The 27,095-nt window shown below is 36.1% G+C and overlaps 1 protein-coding gene across 7 annotated transcripts; it reads right to left on the bottom strand.

Moving 5' to 3' along the window:
- Nucleotides 1–25,666, bottom strand: PDLIM3 (PDZ and LIM domain 3). 7 transcript variants are annotated; one of them, XM_050895839.1, is made up of 8 exons: nt 25,458–25,664; nt 18,848–18,999; nt 17,059–17,143; nt 10,430–10,497; nt 6,829–7,092; nt 4,036–4,166; nt 2,807–2,918; nt 1–1,972 (listed from the first exon to the last, which is right to left on the bottom strand). In XM_050895839.1, the coding sequence occupies exons 1-8, from the start codon at nt 25,548–25,550 to the stop codon at nt 1,783–1,785; spliced, it is 1,095 nt and encodes a 364-aa protein (XP_050751796.1). In that variant the 5' UTR covers nt 25,551–25,664; the 3' UTR covers nt 1–1,782. The 7 variants fall into 7 exon arrangements, with proteins under 7 accessions (XP_050751796.1, XP_050751795.1, XP_050751799.1 ...); XM_050895838.1 differs by having other exon boundaries at nt 4,039–4,166; nt 25,458–25,663; XM_050895842.1 differs by lacking the exons at nt 6,829–7,092; nt 10,430–10,497 and adding an exon at nt 10,939–11,126 and having other exon boundaries at nt 25,458–25,666.
- Nucleotides 25,667–27,095: the final 1,429 nt, after the last annotated feature.

The raw sequence follows: 27,095 nt of genomic DNA, 5'->3' as shown, positions 1-27,095 counted from the left end.
TTTATCGTATGTAGTAGATTTATTTTTACCTTCAGTTACTCCACAAAGAAATTAACATTAAGCAAATATTTTAAAACACCGATGACATTTTAGGTTTGTAAAAACAGACATTATGTGCACTCTCACTTTCAAAAGGATTTTCAGATATATTTTATGGACTTTATCAGTGGAAAAATATAAATGCTACACATAGCCTCCATGATACACGAGGAGCAGAATTATGTTTTGTGCCCAAAAATAATTCAGGAACTAACGTTTAAAAGGGTGCAACACTTTTTTTATGTCTGCTTTTGATATGCAAACATAAGTTATGAATGCAGTGACACACATATTTTGAAAACATTTAAATTCTGAAAAAATACTTTAAGACATTTTGAAAAGTCTTTGAATATGCGGACATTGTATTTCAAGCTTTGGGACTCATCTGAATTTTTAAAATAAATTTAAAGTATGTACAGCTTCTTATTTTGATTCCATATTCTTCTTACATTTTAAGCTTCTTGTATTGTAGAATGGGAAAAGTATAGAAGATTGTTTGCCACTGAGTTGTTAATTTCTGCTAGTCTTGTAGACTTGATATAAAATTTTGTAGATTTTTCTACTTTAAAGCAGGTTCAAAATACCCCAATAAATCATTTATGAATTGTGTTGATATTTTTTGAAAATGCTAAGGTTCAGTTTATCAGTCAGGTGTGTATATGTAGCTGGCACCTACCTGAAAGCAATGTAGCCCTTAAAGTTTCAGAAATTGATTTAAAAACTGTATTCTTTCAGCCTTTTTTTTTCCTTAGGACTTCACCAGGCTTTTTATAAAAGATTTTTCCTTTGCATAGTTTAATTAACATTTATTTTTAAAGTTGTCCAAGTTTTAATTTACCAGCAATAAAGATATTATGATGGTATTTCCCCATTGTTTCTATTATGGAAATTGAAAGATGGAGATGCAAAAAACCAGTACCATTTTATGCAGAAAGGTTTTAAAATTTACTTTCATTCTTAATTTGCAGTGAGTTCCTATTAGAGTGTGGGGTTTTTTTTCCCAAAAACAATGTATGTGTATGCATGCCTCAGAGCAATTTTCTGCTAAGTGATGTGAAAGCTGATTTCATTGCAAATCATTAAAACAACATAGAACTTCTGTTTTGCTTCTTACTAAAGAGTCTTTATTATACTAGTCATTTTATTGTATGACTTTATCACAGTTACTGCATCAGAAAATTAAATCAATATAACCCCAAATTCAAAGCAAAGTAAGCAAAATCTATTTTTGGCATACATTAATGGTAGTTGAATAATAGATGGTGGAAGCAGACACAAACAACTGCTTGCTTTGTACTTTCCATGTAAAATAGCTGCTTTTCTAATGATTTGTCAAGTTACTACATTTGTTAGGGCCCAGCCTGTAACACTTTGATGCCTTTGGTGTTTGCACAGATACTTAATTTATGTTAAAAATAATGTCTTGATTACAGCACTTATGTATATGCTGTAGTAATCATGTAATACCTCAGCTGTTTCACTTTTTTTATTCCAGTAGAGCTGTTTGAGTTTATACTTCATTGAGTTATATTGGCAACTTGAAAGATAATATTTTAGCAGAATTTTACTGGTATAATATGTTACTGCTGGCTAATAGGGACTTCCACCTCCCTCAGAATCCCACAAGAAAAGGTTTAAAAGCTGCTACTTTGGAATCAGGCAGAAGTCCTGACACTTGTACGGCAGTTCTAAGCTGTTAATGGCTTTTTGTGTGCATGCATATATTTGTGTGTTAACGTAAGACTAGCATTTTGGGTAAACGGTAACAGCTTCATATCCCTCTGGTGGCCTCATGCGAGCTCGTGCATGAGCTTCACAGTATAGTTGGCCCTCCACAAAGAAGTAGCCTTTTTGTTTCAGGTTGAGATTGCAGTCAGAGCACACAAAACATTCTGGGTGCCGGTATTTATCACGTGCCTTCACCACTGTTCCCCTATATGGAGACAATGAAAAGAAAAAAACAATTAACTCATATGGATCTGAAGTGAGAATAAACTACAGTATGACACAAAGTAAGTTCCAGGTATTTATCTTAAGGCTTTTAGGTTGTTCATCTGGTAGTTTTGTAAACTACTATATAATTTAAGGTTGGAAGCTGAGTTTTAGTAAGTGACATAAAATGCTGTAGAATTGATCGCATAGTTCAACAGTTCATTGGAAAACTAGAGTTTGAAGAAGCATGTTAGTTTGGTTACAACACAGAAAGTACAGTCTAACCTATCAAAATGGTGACAAAATGAGTTTAAAAACCACATTTCTTTTCCTCAGTGACTGTGTTCTCTGAGCTCATCATTATCTGTGTTCTTTGCTGAAGTTAGTGATGTCATTCAGATAGAAATGTGGTAGTTTTAAAACAGGCCCAACAGAGCTTTCTGGATACTCCCACTGGGTTGGGAAAAGGATGCTTTACACAACCAAGAAACTTTTCAGAATTCACAGCCTGAGACAATGCAGCACTGGTAACTGCTGGTTTCATTATGTATGTGTTAATGATTGACTTGCAAAAGGTCCTGAGAATTCTTAATTAAAACCTTGACGGTACATTGTCAAAACTGAAATCATCTGTATCGAAAGTGTCTAAGGTACAGGTTAATAATTTGGCATTTAGAACAATATATTTTTATATCTCTGTTCTCTAGAAACATTTTTCTACTAGTGCAGACGGAGACCAAGACCATCACTTGGAAAGCATTCCTGTAGTCTGCGGCGGTGTTTGAGGACGTGTGCTTGAACTAGAGATTTCTAAAACCAAAAAGAAACAACTTACACAATCCCATTCCCACACTTGTCACACAGTGGCACTTTCTGGACACCAGGCATGGCAGTAGGTATCTTTGTTACAGGTGCTTTCACACTTCTTGTACCCACGGGGCGTCCATCTGAGAACCAAAACAATCCTGTTATGTACGGGCTAATATAAAAATATCTGATGCAGTTAAATATTTTCCCTGTAAATACACTTCTGGATGTATTTACAGGCCTTCACTTATATCAACAAACAATGAAGTTTCTCTATAAAAGTTTAGTGGGCCAGATTCCACCTCTTTGGAATCGGGAAAAATATTATGTAGCTGTAGCCAAAAAGCAAGTACTAAAAGTGATTATATATATAGTGCTTTCTGTCTCATAGACATCATCTAATTCTCTGATAGCAGGTCTTGGGTATAGCAGGAGAGGGAGGAGGATTTGGCTTTAACATAGCAACATAACATAGTCAAGACCTATTGTTAGAAAGCTTCTTATTTATATAACTAACCATACAGCAAATTTAGAAAGATTAGTAACATGATATGAATACGTAATTATAGCAAAATACAAGAAAATGCCAAGCAAAATCCCACAATTATATATATATAGACAATTAGATATATTTATCCCTTCTCTGGTAAATATTGAGATATAAAAATTAAAATTTTAAATATTTACCTTTTAGGTTAATTTTGGTTGTATTTTGTTCTTTACACTTACTGTAAATATAACAAACTTGCAGCCTTTAGTAATGTTATTTTTAAAACTTCTTCATTTGAAGAAAATATGACTGTAAATTATATTGTCCTCTTCAATTTTTGTTTAGAATGAAGAGGGGATGGGTGAAACTTATTTTAGGAGTTGGTTTAAATTTCTCTTTTCCTGGATGTGGAAGAGAGTGTTTTTTTTCTTGGTGTCATGAGTATATGCAGTTTGTCCCCAAAGTTCCCTCGCATAAAACTTTTTATCATTCAGTTAAAGTCAACTTTGTACATTAACGATCTTAAAATCTGAGAAGATATTCTGAAAAATGTGATTAACACCCCCATTTTGTTCACACAGGAGACCGCTAGCTAGAAAAGCAAGGGCGTAAAATATTAGGAGGCTGGTGTGCTATCTATAAGATTCAGAATGATTTGGGCTTTCAGAAATTCTTATAGCTCTGATCTCTCATATTTTCTTCTCAGATTCCCCCTTCCCACAAACATTTAAAAATGCTTTGAACAGGTAGAATATGTCATTATTAACCACCTTCCTCGGAGACTAAATTCTGGAGCACCTTAAAGGAGCCAGACTGGCGAGGTTGACCGGGCTCCTCCTGGTTGGCATGCAGCATCTTGTACACGTCAGACTGAGGCACTGAGTTGGGAGAGGGGTCACTGTACCACAGGGAGGAAGAACAGATAAAGCAGTTTAACAAACATAACTTTAAAGCAATAGCTCTACCAGGCATAGAATATGATTCAGGAAACAAACATAAAGACAATGTGTTTCTACAACTATTGAAAGACTCTTTCTTCCAGGTAGCATTGCTTTATATAGCCTCCTCTTAATCTAAAAAGTGCTGGGAAAAAAAATCGGTGCAATTGTTACAAAAATAAATCTACAAACTCATGAAAGTATTTCCATAATTACTGTTCTGGCTCTAATGGCATTTGGAAATAGGCCGGTACCTATGTTTAACCTCAAAGCAGTTGTATTCCTGTAATCAATTGTTGTGTTACCAGGTGCTCTTTGGTATGTTATCCAGAAGTTCCATTTTCACAGTGGCTGGCCTCAAGAACGTTGTTAAAATCACAGCTCATATCTTAACATAAGGTCAGCCAAAACCTAAGAAAACAAATCTTTTGGGAGAGTATCATGACGTGAAGATGTTCTTCCTTTTCTAAGGTGGCTCGATCACTAGTTAATATAGTGATTATTTGGCTAAGGTAATTGTTACTTATTTAACTTACGGAGATGATAAAAAAGAGTGAAGTAGGTATTGCATGGTAGGAAGCATTTGAAGGTGAACACTGATGAATGGAAATTCTATTTCTTAATTTAATTAGAATGGGACACGGCTTACTTTTTGTAATGCCAATTTTATGATAAAAATATAAAGTAAATTATTGTCCAAACAACAGTTGATGGCTGAATTTCCAATGACCCATGAACCAAAGATTTTACAGAGAATATTTCATGGCATTTTAAACTGTGCTGAATGTTTTAAATTGATCATTATAACTAATATCCCAAGTAGTTAAGAGGAAGAGTAGATGACAATATGCACTGGCAGGAATTGGGCTGAATGTATGGCATCTGTAAATTTCAAACTGCTACTGGGACTAATTAGAAAGGTCCAAATGTACTTCGATGAAGTCTGTTATCTCACTAATGTATACATAAATGTCCAGTTTAAATTTCCTGTTACAACCGGCCTCCTACTGTCTGTTAAACCTTAGCTAAATTTCCACTGGAAATAAGCAACACAAGGAATTAGACTGGGTTTTGCTTTATATGGTTTGATTTGTTTCCCAGGGTAGCATCTAAGCTGTCAAATGGCACAGTAAGAGCAGCGGCAGTTGGGCAGTGATCCCTGTTGCTTAGGTTAATTGTTTGCATCTTCATCAATCAATAGATTTCTCTGAGCTGTCTTTAAGCTGGTGAAGAAACTACCACTTTCTTCTCTTGTCACAAGCTTTTACTGAATAGAAGGAGCTTAGTTTTTACAGTTCTCACCAATGGCTAATTAAACCCTTCATTCTCTTCTCTTTACTAAAATATTTCTAAACATCAAACAAGTGATAATACAATTACATACAGAAGGCAAAAAAACAGACACAAAGGTGTGAGATAACATTTCTAAATGCATACATAGTGAAAACCAATCCCACAGCAAAAGACACATTTCAAACCTCTGTAGAGAGTCAGTTCTCAAACTGGGAATGCCACAGGCATTTGAGAAATCTGATTTCTCTGGGCTTAATCCATGATTTCAGAATAAAGAAAAAGCAAATTTTTCTTCTGTTGTTCTCTAATTGTTGTGAATGAGGAGAAATATTCATGCAGTAGAGTAGCATCACTCCGCAAAGACTTAATGAACTACAGTTTTCTTTTCATCAGCTAGGGTGAACTTAATACTTCTATATAAGTATGATTTTTATGGTTAGTAACAGCCCAATTCTGCAAGGTGCTGAAGAAGGCTCATTGGTGCCAGTGATTATTGTTATTTAAAATATTAGTAATTAGCTTTATTTTCATATTATGAATTATTAACTTAAGTACTGTTGTAAAACAGAAAGATAAGTTACTATTATGCAAAAGTAAAGATAAAGCAATGCGAATGATCAATTGTCCCTTCAAAAAAATGAATAGTGCTTTAAAACTTTTTATTGTATAATCATAATTTTTATCCAGATACATAAGTTTCCTACCTGACACTTAGTCATAGCAATGGATAAAATTCCTAAGTCAGAGGTGGATTAGTAGGCCTACAAAGTCTGGCTCTTTTTGGGCAAGAGCTAGTCGTAATGAATGAGTTGTCCTGAATGGGATTTAAATGTCTAGAACCCTATAAACATCTACAAGATTTCCTAAGCTTCATAACCTGAATTTCAACAGTTAAAATAAATTTGAGTTAATAATAATAATAATAAATTATTAAGTATTAATAAGTTATTAAATGGTTATTAAGTAAATAATTATGATAACAATAGTAAATAGTTTTGAATTTTGGAGGGAATTGGAATCTTGATTTCGAGTGGTCAGTCAGCTAATAGTCCAGGTAGTATCATGAGTTTTTATTTATTAGCTACATATATAAGATTATTTCCTATGAAATATTTATTTGTAAATTCTGAAAGAATCCTTTAATACTTTGGGTTAAAAATAATAAATTACTAATATTTTAATGAAAATATTGAATGGCTTTAAATGACTTAGGTTCTCTCTAACCCTTTCACCCATTTTTGTAGAAAGTGTGATATTATTAAAGCTCATGATTTTTGGTATATTCTAAATCTGTATATTCATAAATATTAAAGATACTGCTCTAATTACCTTATTACGGGTGTTTCCCCCAGAGCTGTAGAAACTTGGCCTTGCAGTGTTTCCATGATATTGTCATCTGAGTACAACTGCATAGGTGTGTTAAACTGAGCGTGTACAATCTTGACACCAGGAAGCTCCATTTCCAAGGGAATGTTAGGGGCCATCTTAGACATTGCTTTCAGCTCAGTAGGGCAGATAGAGCTAACCGTGCTAATTGAAGAGGGAGTACTGCGTCCACTGCCACAGTCAATCCCCGAAGGAGTGCTGCATCCACTGTGTTAATAGCCAGATTACAGAAGAGTGTGCAAGGCATATCGGATTATAGAGAATAAAGATAAAAGTACAGGAATACGGTGATGTTAACAGGGCTGAAAAGTGTAAATAGAACAGATACAGAAATGCAAAAGTATAGAAAGTAGAGAAAAGCAAAAGTCAATGTATTCATTGAAAAGTATTTTCCTGGAAAAAGTATCAATGCCAGTTATAAAGCAGTCCTTAAAATTCTGACGTGCATTTTCTTTAAAGATAGTAAAAACTCTTTGATAGATTGAATAATTCAGAACATAATATTACTTTACATCTTTAATGCTAGATTTTATTGAGGACTAATTAAGCCTCCCTAAAATTCTTTGTTCTAGGTGAGTAATTCTTAACATCTACAAAAGGGTAGCATACGAAGGTTATGTGAGTTGTCCATGTTGGTGACAATAAACAGCTGCAGTACTGGAATCCTAGACACATCATTCCAGTCCTGTACCTCACAACCATCTCAGTCCACAGTTGAAGAGACTACTATAAAGTAGTGTAAAATAATGAATGTGACATTTCCTAGATTTCCTTAAATTCTACAATAAGATATTTATTAATCTTTTAAAATTAGTTTAACAATATATTTAATTTTTTAAATATTTGTTGAACATTTCAAAGAAGAAAAGATACTCAAACAGCCAGGCTTACTTTTGCATTTCTAAATTACAGTGTTTCCAGTAGAATGTAAAGTGATCCTTCACAAGAACAATGGATATGTATTCAGAGAACTAATTTCACTGCTTTTGAAGTAGATTTTACATATAATTTATATATAATAAAAAAGATGTACAGTTTTTTAGAAATATTAATGTTGCTTGACGTTACTGAAGTAAAGTTATTGCACACCAGTTTGACATCTCTGGAAAAGGATTAGTAAAATAATGTGAACAATAAGCTCAAAGTCTTTTTCAGTGTCACTATTTTGAACACGTCAGTCTCTTCTCCATAGCACCACAGAGGCTTTCTCTGTTATGGGATATTTCTGTTGCTGTGTGACAGCACATAACCCAGGCTTTCCACAGTCATTGGTTACCATTTAAGTGATATTCGGAGCTACGAGATGATACATGCTTAATCTCTTTCCTCCAACCAGCATATCAGGCTTGTGGTTAGTTCTTTCCAAGCTGAATGATCCTGTGTAAACCTGGGAGAATACTTTCTTTCCCAGTTTCATAGTACAGTACTCCGCCCAGTAGCTACTCTTGGGTGGAGAAGACGACCCAAAATTCTCCCTTTGATTCAGAGAGGAATTTGTGTAGGACCACTTTCTCAAAAATGTAAAGGGAAATATATACTCTACCATCAAAGACATATCAAAAGAAAGGTAATTCCAGAAACGGTAGGCAAGCCTTAAAGCAAAAGTACAGTTTTGCATCATCGCCTAGCATGAGCCAGCCAAAAAATTCACACGGGGGCAACTTACAAATTTACAGTCTTTTCTTTTAGAAGAATCAAGACCACCTTTAGATTCTGCAGTAGAATAAGTTTTGTCAGTGCTGATAGTGTTAGTAAATGGAAAGTAGCAGGAAAAGGCTAGAAAAAGCACCACTCTTGCTATGAGCAGCCAAAGTAATGTTAAAACAGAATAAATTATAAGTATAAATAAAATATAATTATATATTAAATATAATTTTCAGTTAGTTTTGCCAGAGTAAAGTCCAAAATTGGCTAATGTCCAATCTGTTAGTTCAAACCCACAGTCCAGAATCAGCTGCTCTTTTGCTTGAAGTCCTACTTAGCCTCTGCTATCTGTCCTAAAGGGATATTTACAGTCGAGGTGGTGGTTTGGTTTTTGCTGTGTTTAGCAGAGGATATATATCAAGCCGAACTGATGAAAATGTAGCAGACAGTGTGACAACCAAGGTTTTGTCAATGTAGCACCCTGCATCAGAGATTCTGCAGTTTGTAAACACAGACTTCTCCAGTGCTAGAAAACCTGACAGACCTTGCCCAACTAAAGTTCTGAAACTTGTTGCATTGCTGTCAGGTTAATTTTTGCAGTTTTTTCCCCCATCTGATGTGCTGGAAAATGGCCATTTACTTCAATATTTTCATGGAAAATATTGTGTAATTGAGGTTTCTGAATTAGGAGATTAGGCTCTTGACACACTCATCTGAATATCCATAAATCTGATTAGGTACCTGTAACTGGTACCTAGTGGTCCAAAAGTCAGTTTAGATACAGTATGTAAGTGCCTACAGTTAGAGGCCATGCATCTTTGCTAGGGAGTGTTTTGTCATTTATCCTGTATCAGCATCAGACTGCAAGGAGAGATGGGCACCTTTTCTCCACTGCGGCAGTGTTCTGCATTGATATTTCTTGTTCACAGAAGGATGGGACTCTATCCATCTTCTACAGTCTCCTCTTTATCACTCAGGCGGTTGAAAAATTTAACACATCTCACAAAACAGATAATCCATATGAGATTGTCCTTTGTACATAGGAATCAATTATCGTCCTGTTTTTCTGGTCTAGTTTGTCAGACTTAAATAAGTAAAATTGAAATGCAGGCATTTTAAACTTTCAGAATGAAAGGCAGAACACTAAGTCCACTGGTAAAAACTGCTCCTGCTAGAAAGGATAAAGGGTAGCATCACAATATATCGCATCACTCAGGCCCTTTTGAGCTTCCTTGCGTTTTTAGCCACAGCGTTTGCTTTGTTTTTTCCCCTCTGTATTTAATAATGCAAATAATAGTAAGTGAGGCATTTCATCTCCAGTTATGATAGAGGAATATTACACTAAAATGATGAATGTAAATATATAAGCTTTTCTGCGTTTTAGAGCTTTACATGTCTATGGCATCAGATAGTTCTCCTATTTTAGCTCTGCATTACATTGCCTTCTGAATAGAGGTCTGCTGAAAAGCAAACTTAAGATCTCTGAATGGCCTAGAGGATAACTTCTATAACTAGCTATCTTTTATTTAGCCAGTTAACAAATTACATGTATTTGCATTTGGACAGAAGAATTTCAGAGTGCCATAGATTTATAAGTATACAATATCTGGTGCTACGCTGTAAACTGAATCAGGTTCATGAATACAGTTACTTCAGACTCTTACCAGTATAACTGAGATGGGAGTGTGGACCTGCTTTCTTTTGGAAATAGAAATTTGAATTTCAAGCCTGATCTCTGCAAGTCAACCATTTCAGTTTTTTTTAAATTTCAGTGTTAGGCTATATACTACTGTAAGTAATTTTCAAATGCATCATTATGTTTTATTAATGTGAATGGTGAGTATACATTAAAAAATAACACCATGCATCCAAATCCAGCACAGCACTCAGAGTTTATAACCTGCTTCGGCCTGAGACTATGAAAGGTTTGGGCCGAATATTATGCTTGTGTTCAAAGTAGTTCATATCCTGTAAAGAAAAGAGGGTTAAAATAACTTTCTTTGGCCTACAAATGCTTATTTCCAGTTAAAAAGTAGCTAACAAAGTTTTAAAATTGTAACCATGAAGTAACCGTGTTTAGTTTGTACATTCCTGGTAGTCAAAATACAATCACTTTAGTGTTCAGAAACATTTGGAGTAAAGTGCAGTTATATGAGAGAAGGATGGTAGGTGGTGTTGCAGCCCAACATAGAGGGCAAATTTTAGCTACCTGCAGCATTGCTACTACAGAACTGAATGGATAGTTTTCTGTGTTGGAAAAAATTGCTTCATTTATCACCATTTTTTTGGATAATCAATAACTCCTGATTATCAGAAAAAACAGCAAGAGCTGGACTTTTTAATTGAAAACAGAACAGATAGTGATATACCACAAATGACCATGTATTATAAGTAAATACCAGTACTTACTTTTGCGATGAGTTAGGAATGAGACCCCTCAGTTGTCCATGAAGCGCATCTTGAATATTGCCGGATGAATACAGCCCAATTGGAGAATTATAGGAGGAGCTCACTACCTGTCTTTTGTCATCAATATTTGCTGCTGCAACAAAAGGCTGGGCCCTTCTGTTGTGAGCTGTACCAATAGGCTTGAATTCCTGTACATGATAGGCAGACAAAACACACAAAGCTACAATGCACACCAAAGCTAGGGATGAGTAAAATTGACATCAGTATTGTTAATCTCCGCATTTTTTACTTTTGCGACTTTGTTATTTTTTAACTGGTGCAAGCATACTATATTTTTCCATGAATTTTCTATATGCTACTTAAGCCATACACATTCAGAGACTATTATTTTCCTGCCTCAGGGCAAACAGAAGGTGTTCCACCTTTGTAAATTGTGTGCAACTTTAAGAAGAAATGGGAGGGATGAATATTATAGTAATCTGTTGCATCGTTCTCTAGATTTTGCACTGTTTACATTCTTCTTTTAAAAACATTTCATGTATAGTTAGCTTAATTGCTTTGCTTTAGTGCTAATCTCTGGCTTCTGCATTTTTGTCACATACTAATGGAGGGACTTGCAAAAGTATGAAGATTTTATTGTAAATGTCTTGCCTAGAAAACATGTAATTTTTAACATTTCTTTTAACTGAAATAGTCTTGAATGTACATCAGATTGAGGACATTCTTCTGAACTTATTCCATACTTTGAAGCATACCTGTGCGTCAAAAATTGTGATGCTGTATAATTTAAAGATAATGTGAAACCATCATAAAGAAGTAAAACCCAGAAATGGGGAAATTGGAAATCATTCTGCCTATGTTTATTTCTGGAATACGATTTTGTTTATTGTTGACCCAGATAATTTCCTCCAGTTGTGGAATTCATAGGGATAAGATCTAGAAACAAAATCTCTGATGACCTTTCAGATAACTTACAATGTTCTTCTGTAGCGATTGGCCAGGAATGGCAAAGACTGTTGACTGTGTGAAAATTCACTTATTTATATTGTGCGTATTTAGTACAGTCTCCTTGGAGTCCCTGTCAGCTCAGGTTCATCCCTAGTCCACAGAAATACAGACTTTGGAAAAAATAGTGTTATCTGCTGAAGGTTTTTTTTTTTTTCCTTCTGCGCTAGTGGGTGAAGAACGTTTGCTGCTGTAGTCCATCACCTCGTCCTGATGTCCTGCAGTGCTCTTTGGAGGCAGTGCTGCGAGAGCACTTGAACTTCCATCCATGTGCAATAAAAAGCTCTTGTTCCTAACAAATAGGTTTCTACAATCTGAATTGATCTCTTCTTTAGAGACTGGAACTTGCAATGTTAAGATAGCACAGGTCATTTATACTTCAATTTTCGTAGAAATCTTTGCCAGTTCTCCGATTTGGCTTTGGTTTTGAGTGTGACTGGTGTACTAGAAATACATCTACAATACTGTAGACCATTTCTGTATTTACGTTGCTATCCCACTGTGTCATATGACCTATAGACAGTCTAAGTTCTGATGCTGCTGAATGAGATTTATTTCAAATTGTTGAAGCTTGTATCTTAGGTACTGGAGCTTTTGGCTTAATCACTGTGTACAGTTTACGCTGTCTGGTATTTGCTATCACATATTTTTAATGGTGACACACCCAACATCTTCATCTTTAGAATTATTCAGGTGCAATTGTGGTCTTTCACTTATGTCTTGCAAGCTGTACAAACTAGTCTCCTTGTTCTGCTAAATAAAACTCTAAACAAAGTGGTTTTTTGATGCAGAAATGCCTTTTTTATATTACCTTACCCTTTAAGAATACTAGAAAGATTTCCAGCTAGAACAAATACAACCTATCACCAAAACCCCAAACAGATATTTGAATACTCAAATCCACAGAATAAATCAAGATAATAAGAGCAGATTAGATGAGCATGGATACATTTTTTACATCTGTAGATTTTTATTCATTCCTCAGAGCGTTATTTCCTTTCTCAGACAATATCAAGTCTCTGTTCAAAGTTTTGGTGAAAAATTTATAAAAATTATGAAAACCTGAATGTGAATTGGCCCTTTGTTTTCATTTAAAACAGCAGTTTCAGAAATATATTTAGGAACAGACCTAAAGAAAAGTCATGGATATATAGAATGTGCAACCAGAAAATGCAAACACTAAAAAGCAGTTTTATTAAATGAAAATGTTTAGCAGCATTGCACTGTAAGAGGCTACTGAAAGCAGCAATCAGATAAATGAGCACAAAGATTTTACTTGCAATTCCTTGTTTCTGTCTGATAGAACTGGGTTGCAGTTAACCAAACGTATTAGTAAATGGAAATAATCTACTAGTGTTTAGGATCATGTCTACTTAATGAAAGATATTAATGTCAAACTATTTAAAATTTATTTAAATCCACGTATGATATAAAACGAACAGAACCAACTGTGAACATTGTAATTTCATCCCCCTTTTTTATTTCTTGTTGACAAATGAACAGCACAGAAGACATGTGGCACCATAATAGCATGTTTACAATGAAACAGTTGTGAAACAGTTGTGAAATTTGCAGTTAGTTAGACTTAAATTCCATTTTCTAACTCATCTATTCATATAAAATGTCAGTAACAGAACACACAGCAGCAAAAATAGTCCAGCTCTTGTGTTTATTGGATCTCACTGAATCTGTGAAAAGTCCTCCTTTAGTTCAAAAGCTAAATGAGAACTGGAGGTTGTTGAAATTCCTAATCAGGAATATTCGAGAATTACAGCATTTCATTTCTTCATTTTTTTTCAACTGACTGATGTCCTTTTTGCAGGGCTAACTACATTTTGCATTGATATGGGTATCAGGAATAGGATGAATGTAGCCCCCAAAGTCTGTAGAAGTGCGTCCAACACAGACCATATGATGGCATTCCTTGGGGATAATTGCTATGACATTACACAGATGTTTACATTTTGGAGGTATCATGTGACTAAAATCTTTATCTCTGAATGCTGTTATGGAAGAGGGGGTAGGTCCTCAAAACTAGACTAGCACAATTATATTGTTGCAAAACTTGATTAGAAGTGGTAATAATAGACTGTAAACTTACTTTTTAGAATAGTGGGTTGGGTTTTTTAAGATTTTTATACTTATCTGTGTGTATAGTATATTTATATCTCCCAGGAATGTATAATGTCTTTCATGGCCGAAAGCCTAGTCACACTGAACAAAATGTTCAAAGGCAAAGATAGAAGCAAAAAAGAAAAGCCCAAATAAAAACAATTCAAGAAAATGTGGTAGTGGAAACAAATTCATTTTAGATGAGGTTAGAGGGATTGTAACTGAGAAAAAATTTACAGGTCATAGTGTTGTTTTACATTGACAATACAGCAGAAAGGATTTAAAAAATAATTTTACAAGATACAGTTTGCCATTTAGATTGTTTTATTTTCTCTTCCTAATTATATTCTTTGAGAAGCTTATGTTCTAAATTGCTTTTATACAGAATACGATGTGATTGTATTAGTAATACTTCAAGTAGTCTATTATTTCCTATTATTTATCCATCACACTATAGGGTGCTCCAGATTAACGAAATTAGGTGGCAGGTTTTTATGTGGGAATGGGTAGCTTTCAAGAGTGGCGCTCAGTCAGCCACTTATTGCTGTAAGTTATTTACTAGAATTGTTGCCTCAGTTTTCTCTTCCAAGAGGAAGAAGTAGTGAGAGCTTTCATTGTGCTATGACAATTGCCTGTATCAATCTCCAAATGACTCTTTGGGGATGCTCAGCCTAATGCAAAAGTTTGCTACGGTGTAAAGGTTCCTTGTTCCATAGCTGCAAGTAGGCACAGTATTTAGTTGTTTATCAGTTTTCACATAACCATCTCCAAGCATCTGTAGAATAATTTTCATTCATTGAAGGTAAAGTAAGCATTCTTTGGCCAAATATTTGGCCAAATTGCTGAACAATTTAAAATATGTTTTACTTTCATTTATAACCATCTTTTATTAGCTTGCAAATAGATATTAGATACTTACTAAGAAGATTATGTAAGTCTTCATCTATTATTGTTATTTAGTTGGCTTATAATGTATTTTAAATTATTGACTTGCCTTTGTGAAACTTTCTTAGTGAACTTTAAAATGTCTATCTGGCAAGACTGAAAAAAATCTGACTAAATTTATAACATCCATGACCTTTTGAGTAATTTTTATTATTATATAAATGGCAGAAATGCTTTTTATAGAACTCAATGATTTTCCATTTCTGCAAACCAGTGAGTGTGTACAATATTTTCGGATAAAATGGATTTACATTTGAAGTAACACTATACTGCTTTTGGATTTTTCTCCATTCGTCTGGGCTTCAATGCTTTTATTTATTGATGGACTTCAGCAAACTCTAATATGACCTAAACAGCACAGGTTATAGTTGTGCAATAATTTGTCATCTGAGGTTAAAGAAACTTTGATGTTGTACTGTTTTCACTACTGGTATACACACTGCTGGGTCTCGTGTGTTGTGACTAAATATGCAGTAAAATTTAATTTAAAATTTCAGCAATTGTAGGAAAAAAGGCTATATTTTTTTCCACGGGGAGATCAGAGTGATGGATGATCTTGGATGGAAGAATTTAATCTAAAATGTAAATCATCCTTAGAATGGTTTAGCATATTTGTTTACAAGCATTGCTACTTTTCTGGGGCCTACTATTTATTAAATATACTCAGTACTCCTGATTTTCCTAGGAAGGAAAGAGAGATATATACTAAAATGAAGAGGCTGGCTATTTAATCTAGGAGAAACAGTTTTTCTGATTGCCCAATGGAGACTGCTTTTCAAAAGTCTGCCAAATAGCATTTAGTGAAATCTTGTGATTTATTTTTAAGTAACTATCCTTTTTAGGAATGCAGCTTTCATGCAAAGGGATTACTTTTCTGTCATACATGCCTACATGGTCTTCTCTACAGCTTTTTTAGTGAATTCATTCCATTGCTGTTTATTTTATGTGTATCCTAGCTATTCCACAAAAATATGCATTTAAAATAGTCTTGTTTTTTCACTATACTGTCTCCTACTGCTGAAGAGGCTATGTTATTTCTGACGAAGTTTGCTGTATCACTTAATGCAAGTTTTTAGATTGGAGAGAAGAGAGAAAACTGGAACACTGAAATGCCATATTCATGTCTGGCAGTGTCTCCGTGAAAACAGAATTGGTGGAAGTATTTATTGCATAGGATTTATTGAAACGGAATCTGCACTTACATTGTTTCTAGGATAGCACAGAATGAATACTTTGACATACTTGCTTTGATCCTGGCCTTCCAGGATCAGCAGGATGCTCTTCCCCCCCTCTTGAGAGAACAGCAAATGTTCACATAGGTTGAAGAGGAATGGCAAAGGAAAAAAGCACTAGTTGTAGACAGTAGCTAGCTAATTAACTGTTAACACGGAGACTTTGGCTCATAGATTTGCACAAGGGACTGGCTGTGAGTTTGAAGAGAGAGGAGGATTTCAATTGATTGGATTTGCTTTGGTCATATACAAGGATCAAGACTTTGCTGGTTAGAAGTGGTGAATGGTTTGCTTATTGATCAGTACATGGGTTTTGTACAAATTTGTAACTTTCAGTTCTGTGGTGTAGTATAAAAATGTATGGCAGTAAAGAGACCCAGCATTAATGGATCCCTCTATTTAGCTGACTGTTACATCAAAATAACTTTTGTGATGTGATGAGTGCACTGCTCTCGTACTTGATATTTATTCTGATTGAAGAACTTCCTCATATGATGAAGAATCTCTAAAAGAGTTAAAGCAACTTAAACCATATCAGAATAAAAGGACATATTTTCTTTCCATAATAAAACTATGGTGATATGTACAGTTTTAAAGAAAAATGAGAATGTGTTGTAACTTGTTTCAGTTATAGCTGAAAAATAAAAAAACATCCGGTCAGATAAAATGATGTTCATACATATCATAATTGTGATGGTTCGTATTAGCTTAAACTGGCAGATAATGGATGAAGTGCTATTCAAAGAGTTTTAATGACCACAAGGGAGATCATTTAGAGTGTAAAAAGGCAAATGGAAATGGTTAGGTAACTTTTAACAATTCATACCTGTGGTTCAGCTTCCAAATTTATCTTGAAGGGATGTGCTTTGCCGTCTTCTGAAACTTGTGGGGACCATAATTTAGTTCCTGTCCTAGAAAGAAAGAAAGGCAGAATTTAAATAACTCGAATTCCTATAGAGTTGTATATGTCCCTGTAAAATATAATGCAGCTTGAAAATTTGCAGTTTGTTCTATGCTTTTTTAATGTTTTGACAGAAAAATACTTCAATGATATATAATGTGTACTATATGTAAACAATATATAAAAAGTGTATTTACTTTTTAAAAAATTATGTATACTATGAACAATGGGAAATAATTTGTTAGTAGTTACCAAATGCAAAGGGAAAGGGAAATTAGTGCCTTTCTGACCTGACCAAACTTTTTACGGTTTTGGTTTTTTAATGGTTGATAGAATGATTGTTGGGTCCTCAGAATATTTTGCACAAATATGTGAATATATTAGTAATAATCCTAAACCAGAACAACATTAATTTCTTTTTTTATGACCACAATATCCGTGCAAAGCCTGCTTTTCAATGTAGGAGGAGTGCAATCTAGGTATGCAAAGTATATGTGCAGGTGTAAATAGAAGGTGTACAGATGATTCTTTCAATCACTTAGGCAGAGATAACAAACATGCAAAAATCAGTTACGATTCTGTTTTCACTTACAAAGTGAAATTTAGCAACTAATTTTAAAATAGTGTAATATTAACGTTAAATATTAATCTAATACTGTTTATTACATAAATGCAAATATTTAGCATTTTAAAAATATGTACATATTTCATAAGCACAATTACACTTCTCATATTTTGAAAATTGCTTCCTAAGAGAGTTGCTAAATGGCATATATCAATCTGTAACAGAACCTAGAATTAACTGTAGGAATTTTTAACTGTGGTGTCTGCTCTGGTAATTAGACAATGCTCCTTTCAAAAACAACCCCACCTCCTGTATTTGGAAAGAAATATTGTGGTCAGCTGTAGTAAAGTGCTGTGCCTCCTTGAGGGCCTCAGGTCAACCAGAGCTGTCTGGTTCTTGGAGACAGCTGAAAGAGTGCGCTAGGTGATTCTGGTTAAAGGCTGAGCAAACTCAGTTAGGAGATGTGAAGATGCAGGTTGTTTCTCTTGCTGGCTTTAGCTGAGAGAAAAGAACACAAAAAGCTTCTGGACTCCTGCAGTTGAGGTAAGAGAGAGTTTTTTTAGTTTTGTTTTGTTTTTAACGTTGCTTTGAAAATCCTCTGTTTGGTTTAATATACTGTGACCAAAGAGGTTGGCTTTAAACCCCCTCCTTTGTCACCCCTTATGAAAGTCTGACAAGATGTTGCTTTCCTTAACTGGGAGGATACACTAGAAGCTTTGTCTGTGATTGGGAGCCGGAGGCAATGATAAGCACCTGTGGCTGAGGCAGTGTTAGGGCAGAGGGGTAACTGAACAAGTGACAGCTAGCTGAGGGTTTCGTTGTTTCCCAAAAATACGAAGAACTGTTTGTTTACTGACAGCAAACATAGGGCTTGTGGAGTCAGCAAAGGCAGTAGGTGGTACTGTTCACAGCTCAATAAATGTGGTGAGTAGCCTGAGGGCAGCTATTCTTCTTGTGCCCATGAAGACATGTTCTGGGGAGTCTTGCCTGATCTGGAGTTGGTGAGGTACGTCTAGGTGCTTGTAATTTTAAAGGTTTTGTGAAATTCTTAAAACTATTTAAAATAGTTATACAATATAATAGTTGTACTATATAATCAGTTGGTTGGGTAGTATCTTCTTGCAGAAGTAAGCAGACATGTATACATACCTCTCTATTTTCAAACAAAGCTGATGTGCAGCTGCTTTAACTCTCTCCTGGGCATCATTATGTGTCATGTTCTCTGTGCTTAGACCATCAATAGCTACAATAACATCACCAGGGCACAGGTTGGCAGCTGAAGCCTTGCTTCCAGGTGTAATCTGAAAAAACAAAATTTAACTGCTTAAGCACCATGCATACCTTTAAAAATGATAGAGAAAATAAACTTCACCGTGCTTCCCTATTTCCTATTGGGTTGGGAAGGGAGGGAGTGGGCCTGTAAACAACTATATGATTGCCTACAAAAAACCCGAGTTCTTAATTCTGCCAGACCCTCTGTAGTTCTCTTGTCAGATCACCATATAAATGCTTTATTCATCATAACCTCAAATTAGATGGCAATTATCTTCACACTTCTGCATTAAATAGTTTCCACTGATTTCTGTAGTTACTGTAACTTGTCTTTGAATCTTCTGTCTCAACTGCCATCGTGTAATTAGCTTGAAAAAAACAGTTAAGTTTTTCCCTTACAACTGCAGGCAATAGCAGAAGAATAGAACTGTTAGGAAATTGTGCTACTTAATGTTCATGTGCATGGTGTGCCATTGACCGGATAATATAGAAAGCCACCTGTGGTCTTACCATGTTTAAGGACAAATACAGCAGTTAGTGTGTTTTCTGCTAGCCTGGCCTCTCATGTTATATTGCTAAGTAATCAGAAATATGCTAATAATACTGAAATGACATTTTTCTCTTTATTCATGTCTAATTCAGACCCTGAACTCCTTAAAGTGCTTAGCTTTAAGTCCCATTGCATTTGAATAACAGTGGCCCTGATCCTTCAAGGTGATCTGTGTGGCGCAATTCATACCTCACAGAAATGTACCACCGTCAGTGACATTCATAGAAATAGCCCTAAGCTTATCTTTCTATGCTTGCTTTTTTTTGGTCTTGTTGATAATCTTCTACATCATGGTTAAAAAAATTGAAATGCGACCTAATTCTGTTTTAAAATAACTATTGTAGAGAGGCCATGACCTTAGATGCTACTAAAGCTTGTTCTAGAATTGCAGGCCTTTATTTGCAAACAGGTGACTTCTCATATCACCACGCCATTTAAACAGGTCTTTGGTCACTGAGTGGGATTTAGGTCCCTTAGGTGTGTATTGCTGTTTTAGGTGACCTTTGATAACAAAGACAGCAATATGAAATTGATGGATGTAGCACATAAGCTTCTGAAATTCAGCTCTTCTAAAACAGCAGAACAAAGGGGACAGGTTGATTCATCTAAAATAACACTAGCTGCTTATTTTTAAGTAAATGAATCCCAGTGTGAAGGACAAAATTGTCAATATAGTTTTACTCACAAGAACAGTTCTCTGATCTGTGCCATGTATGAAGTAAAAAAGCTATTGGAGAGAATTTTTCTCACCATGGGTTCTGTTACAGCCAAAGTTAAGTGCTATCTCAATTATTAAAAGTAATTATGTGTTATGGAGGACTGGAAAACATGCTATGGAGACGTTCTTCAATTCTGGTGTGTCCTGGTTTCAGCTGGTATAGAGTTAATTTTCTTCCTTGTAGCTGGTATAGTGTTATGTTTTGGATTTAGTATGAGAATAATGTTGATAACACACTGATGTTTTTAGTTCTTGCTAAGTAGTGTTTATACTAAGTCAAGGATTTTTCAGCTTCTCATGCCCAGCCAGCAAGAAGGCTGGAGGGGCACAAGAAGCTGGGAGGGGACACAGCCAGGACAGCTGACCCAAACTGGCCAAAGGAATATTCCATACCATATGATGTCATGCCCAGTATATAAACAGGGGGGAGTTGGCCAGGAGGGGTGGATGGCTGCTCGGGAACTGACTGGGCATTGGTCGGTGGTGAGCAACTGCATTGTGCATCACTTGTTTTGTATATTCTAATTCTTTTAGCATTATTATTGTAATTTTATTATTAAACTGTCTTTATCTCAGCCCACAAGTTTTTTTTTTGGGGGGGGGGGGTTCATTCTCTCCCCCATCCCACTGGGTTGGGGGAGTGAGCGAGCAGCTGTGTGGTGCTTAGTTGCCTGCTGGGGTTAAACCACAACATGGTGTTTCCCGATTTTTTTTCCAGCAGAGGAAGAGAGTAAGCTGCCCAGTATACCTCCAGTATGTTCTGAACCCCAGCTATGGTGAACCTGGCAGACTTGTTGCCTATGAAGGTGTCAGTACTAACTGTCAGCATAAAAGCCAAATAGAAATATTCTTTTTGATATGTGTTGCACTGTATTAGTATTGAAACAATGGCAAAAAATCAGCCAAATAGAGTCATTCTCTCCTCCTTCCAGCTGTCCGTCTCTGTTAGGTGGGTCTGAATGCTCAAAGAACTTAGGGTTTGTTTTGTGGGCTTTTTTCTGCATTCCAGCATGTAAACTTTATTTTTGATTTCACTGTAACAAACTGCAACGCATGTGCTATTATCAAGTCAGGCAAACTTTCCAAATGGGTACTTGTGGCCAGCTGGAGGCTTTTACCCCCTGACCCTCTAAAAGGATGGACTCGTGTACTGTGTACTTAACAAAGTGTTAAGGTGCCTGAATAATCTGTTTGAGTAGGAATAGAGGAAGTTGCTCATAAATTCTAAGTCTGAAGTCTCCAAAACTGTCTGTTTCTCAAAATTCAACAGCTGTAAATGAACTATACTGAGACCACTTACATTACAGTAATGTAAGACAGGGATAAAGGTATGATCATGCTTCTCCCTTTAACCTGGAATGGCTCCTGACTTTGCTTAGCATGTTGTTGACATGAGTGGAGTGACAAACTGCAGCAGAATTCCTAGCGTTTGAGTGTGACTTTTAATGCTCTAACACCCAAAATGAGCAAAACCAGCCATTCTTGGTTCCCTCTCAAGAGTAAGCTTGCTTGAATAACCCTTATATAGGTTACTCGGTAGATTATGCTTTTTACATGTCACAACAAATCATCTGCTGTATCTGTGGCATACTGCAGCAATGTACTGAGATAATGATCCTGCCTTATAAAGTAGCATCTCTCTCTAGCACGGTACATTCCCCTGCAGCTGTGCTGCTAGTAGGACCTAACCCACTCTGTGTTGCTGGTAACAGTGCACAATCCCTTGGATTTTCTTAGCGTGTTGTCACCGGCTGCAGTGATATCGCTCTACGGTTGAATGGGATTACCATTGTTTGGTGGGAGCAAGGAGGGAAAGGGCCAGGAGTCTGTATTTCCTGTTCCTTAGCTGAATTGATTATTGCCGGGCTTCTGGGATGTGTCTGTTGGGCCTTAACACCTCGATGGGGGTGCTGATCTCTACTTGCCCAGGCCTTCTGGGGTGGAGAACTACCTGCCCTCGTATAATCTTTTTCCCTCATCTGCTCTTCCTGGGCTTGATGGAAAGAGCTGGAGATCTGCCGCTAGGATGGGGTAGGAGGAATATGGCTGGGTGCTAGCTCTTCTCTCTTCTCAGTATTTCAGGGCGCAAATCTTGACTGTTGCTTACGGGGGAGGGAGGCAGACAAAAGTGCCGCAGCCTACATTTTATAAAAAGGGACCAGGTTGCGCATTGCAAGATTACACCATATCGTGGGTATAATATTGATATTGTGGGTACCTCAATAATGTAAGTGATACTGTTTCTTAAGGAACTTATTAGTGATGCATTAAATATGTATTGTGAACACTTAGAATCATTTTATGACTGTAGTGTTTGTTGCTTGCTCACCCTGGCTTCATGAGGTAGATTCTACTGGTGCTTTGAGAAAATGGTTGCCTTGCTCTTCAGGACATGTCTGTATGACACACCTGTTGCTCCTGTATCCTAGGTATCTCAGATTTGGACAAATACAAGGATATGCGTTGAGCATTCAGATGTTGTCAGAGACTAGATAACTATTTAATCACAACGGGCACTGTCTCCTGTGAAACTTCGAAGAAAACCTCTCTGCATCTGTTAATAGACTCGTGAAGCTCATCATGGCACAGCTTCATAAATATCTCAGGCTCTGTGTTTTCTGAAGAGAGTTATGAATGTCTGCGGACAGAGTGGCTAAATATAAAATTGAGTTAATATAAATACTTGCATTGTGAGCTGTAAAGGTTTATACTAAAATAGAACTTAAATCTAGAGTTGATAATATTTCACCATTTCCTCCAACTTCTACAAGTTTCAGTTGTTCCTGTAATGCTTTATTCAATATGACTTAAATTCTAGGATTGCTTTCCTCTAAATGCTTAACCCAAAATGTTATCTTCTGCTCAGAATAAACTGAAATTATTCAGTTTCATTAAGACTAGGGTTTTGATCAGTTTCATTGATGTAATTTCTTTGCCTCTATGTAAAGTTCCAAGGATTTCAAGAAATGTTTTCATTATTTCTAGTTAATTTGTTGTTTCTGACCCTAATAGAATCTGAATATGTCTATTTTTAGTCCCCTCCTGTTCTTCCTACTCTTCCAGTGATCACGATCTGTGGTTTTTGCATTTGCTCGAAACGGTTAAAACAACAGAACAAATCACAGATGGGTTTTTGAGATGTCATCTGTTCTTTAGACAGGTGGATGATGGTCTTTTATGTTTTCTGTCTCTCTTGACAAGGCCTGGTAAAAGCTTTCTCTTGTTGAACTAGGACTATAGCCAACCAAACTTAACACCTGTCCAATTATTTTATTCAAAATGTGTTTTTAAAATAATTTCTATTTATTGTTTTAATGGCTAATAATTTCTTTCTTGTCAGGACTGTTAAGCCAAATGTGAATGGGCTGCTGGTGATACCTTTTACGAAAGGAACATCTAGGCCCCAAAAAGCAAGGCATATGGATCTTGTGAAATATTCACTACTTCGTAAGGGGTACTGCATGAATACTTATTTAGGGACTCTTCTAACTGTATGCTGTGACAAAAGAAGATATTAATTTTAAACAAATCTACCATTAATATTCTTGCACTTGAGCTAAGCAAACTTAAACATGTCATTTTTCCCTATATCTATTTTATTTCATAGTTCTACTTGAAATGTGATTTTTGAGCATTTCTGTAATATGCTAGAAACCAATGGCTTATGTCTTGAGGCATTTGGTAGGTATGAGTCAACTGCAAAATAATTTATTCTTTAGAAAGTTACATTTATAGTAACATCCTTTGTTATTGCAGTTTTAAACTTCATTGCACTTAATCTAAACACCAAGAAAATACAAACCAGACACTGCTAAAATATTTTTCATTAGAGATAATGGAAACTATTTTTCTTTTGGAGGCCCATAAAAGGCAATGAAGGCCCCTAAACATACAGAGATTTTTTTCTTTTTTATTCAATGTTTTTGTCTCCTGTTTCTCCAAAGGCTTTGCTGTGTCCTATGAGTATTTGTTATGAAGGTATATACAATCAAATAATAGCATTCTGGTTTACTTCTGTTTAAAATAAGTAAAATATTTTATGTTTATGTAAATCTGGAATAAGTGATTAAATGAAATTAATTTTTACTAGTATAATATGTGAAAGGTTGGTCCTTAAACTTTCTACAGACTCTTGTTTAGAAGCATATTTACTGCAAGGCTTCACCAGTGGTATCCATCCTTCAAGGCTTTTGACGTTTATTTAATACCAGGCATAGTGTATATATTGAGTCATAGTGCAGGGCTTTAAAAAAAAAAAAAAAAAGCATTGGTGATTTGGAGGCTCATGGAACACACACTCAGTGTGTCTGACGTTCTGAAAAGTGGCAAAAATATAAGGAGAACTAATTCTAGTTTGACGTGTATTGAACACAATTTTCAAAATATACAAATTATCAAAATACATATCCTGTCTTTTGAGTAGATCTATGTCCGTAGGTGCAGGGCAGCTGACAGTGTTTTATAAGCTCCATTCATCAAGTAACTGGTTTTTCAAATAAATTGCAATTAATAGCTCAAAATCCATGAAAAAATGAAGGCTCAGATTCCTGCCCTTTATTAGGGAGGTAAAGTAAATTGTCTGTTTCTAAATATGGCAGAAAACACCAAAGAACTATCTCCTTCATATTCAGGACTGGATAACTTTCTAATAATTCACCAATTTAACATTCATGAAAGTGAAAACATTTACACATGTAAACCCAAGTGCTGTTGCCTTTGCTGGCAATAATCAGAACTTGATTTAATTAAATGTGAGTCAGATTAATCTTGTAAAGTTGGCACAGAGTTTGCAAAGCACAAACTTCGAGACGTGAGGAGCTGCTGCCAAGCAGTCTTCTCCCCCAGTGATCACAGCGGCTAGTCATGAAAATGATAAAAGTGGGGTCTGGCCTTTAGTAGGCTCAAAACTAATTTTCTCATCTGAATGCCTGGGGAAATCATGCCAGAGTTTTCTGCCGCCAAGGCACTTGAATTTAATTTTTGAGGCATAAGTAAAAATGCAGTTAAAGTCTCTCAGACCAATAAAGCAATCCCAGAAACATGTCACACAAAACTTGTAAAAACTGTTAGCATTCAGCTGGCTCTCCTCAGAACTAGCAGCTACTTGCTAATCCACTCACAGCTTCATCTGCATCTCTGAACTCTAGAAAAGTAAAGGGCAAAAATCTACAATGACTAATAAATGTAATAAATAGCAAGGAAATGGAAAGAGTACATACCCTGGATATGATTAAGGGTTGGTTAAAATCTATTCCTCCTGAAAGCCTGAATCCCCAGGGTGCCGGTCCTTGGAGAATAACGTTTTGTGGCATTGTGGACAGTTCTTTCTTGGTTACTGTTCGTTTTTCCTTAGGTCTGTGTGAGGAGCCAAGCTGTAGGAGGAAGGGTGCTGTCAGCAGAGCACCTGCCGGACAGGGCAGCTGACCTTATATACCTCCTGGGAAGTTTTACTCATCCCACAGCTGCGGGCACTGCATTTTATCCCTACTCTTTGGGTGACGTCAGCCAGTCCCTCGGCTTCTCCACCCACAGAGGGGAGTATCAAACTCGGACAAATAAAGCCTGAATGCTGGAAAGTTTACAACAAATACTTCAGCTTTATCTGCTGCTTCAGCGTCCCCTCAGCCCGACAATCAGTAAGCTTCAGGATGCAGCGTCCTTCTGGTTTCTTAAAGCAACGCTGTTGCTCATTTGATATCATGCTGATTACATTGCTGGTGCTTGTTTCAACTGTGCAATGCAGTGGCCTGACTTTGTACACGATTCTGTTTCATGTAAACAGAAAATACTGATAAGGAGACTTCCCTCTCAAGCTCTTGTTTTACATCTTGTCTTATTTGTAATGTAATAGTTTATGGCACTAAAAAGTCCTTCCAGCCCTTCAGCTGAGTTTTTCGGCTACAGTCACTTGAGACCATGGCATGCACCAACTCTAAGGGCTTGAAAAATCTGGACTGATGTCATGCATATTTCTCATACTGAGGAAAAGAAATGCAATATTAGTTGATGATGTCTCTTCTCTCTGTAGAAATCTTAGCTTTTTTTAAGGTAGTTGCAGATACCTTCTGTTGGTTGTTGGTGTTACTGAATAAATACTTTGTGTTCCTTTTGGTTTTCTTGCATCAGCTTGATCAGCTTTATTCTGACTTCCGTATCCCTTATATTTTGTTCAAAGAGATGGAGAATTTTTCAGTGATGGTGTACATGTTCACTCACTTCCTTATCATGGTGTTACAGATTTCTCTTTATGTGTGATATTAGCAAAGTTAATATAAGTTAATATGTGCATGGGTAATGTTCTTTAAGCATCTCTTTGCCCAAAGTTTGGCCTGTTCTAGGACAGTATCTACAGCTCTCATCAGGCAGTGTGGTGTGTTGTGGTGGGTTTTTTTTTCTTGTGGTGTGGTGTCCGTTCCCCCCCCCCCCAAATGAGTCAACAGCAAGTTAGTGAGAGCTTGGAAAGAATAAAAACAGATGAGGATGTATATTTTGGTGTAATAACAGTACACATAATTTTTCTACCTTTGAGGAAAGTTTCTGGTTGGTGGTTTGTGTGTTTTGTGGTTTTGCTGGTGGCGTTGTGTGTGCTGTTTTTGTTTTGGGTTTGGGTGGGGTTTTTTTGTTCCTTATGGCAGAGGATTTACCCACTTCTGTTCCACTCCATGTGCTTTCCTTTCTTACTAGCTGTAGCCTGCTTAGAAGAGTCTCTGATGGACAAGAAAGAGCAGTAAGTGAGATGGAAGAATAAAATGCAGGTTCATGCCATTCATATAACTTCTGGTATGGGTAACTTGTTTATCTGTAGATTTCAATATAAAATTGGCTTCCACCTCTTACTCTGACTTATTGAATGTCCT

Source organism: Gymnogyps californianus, chromosome 4 (genome assembly GCF_018139145.2).
Source record: "Gymnogyps californianus isolate 813 chromosome 4, ASM1813914v2, whole genome shotgun sequence".
In the NCBI taxonomy this organism is placed as follows: domain Eukaryota; kingdom Metazoa; phylum Chordata; class Aves; order Accipitriformes; family Cathartidae; genus Gymnogyps; species Gymnogyps californianus.
The sequence above is the reverse complement of the archived record's forward strand: the minus strand, read 5'-3'. Positions and strand labels throughout refer to the sequence as shown.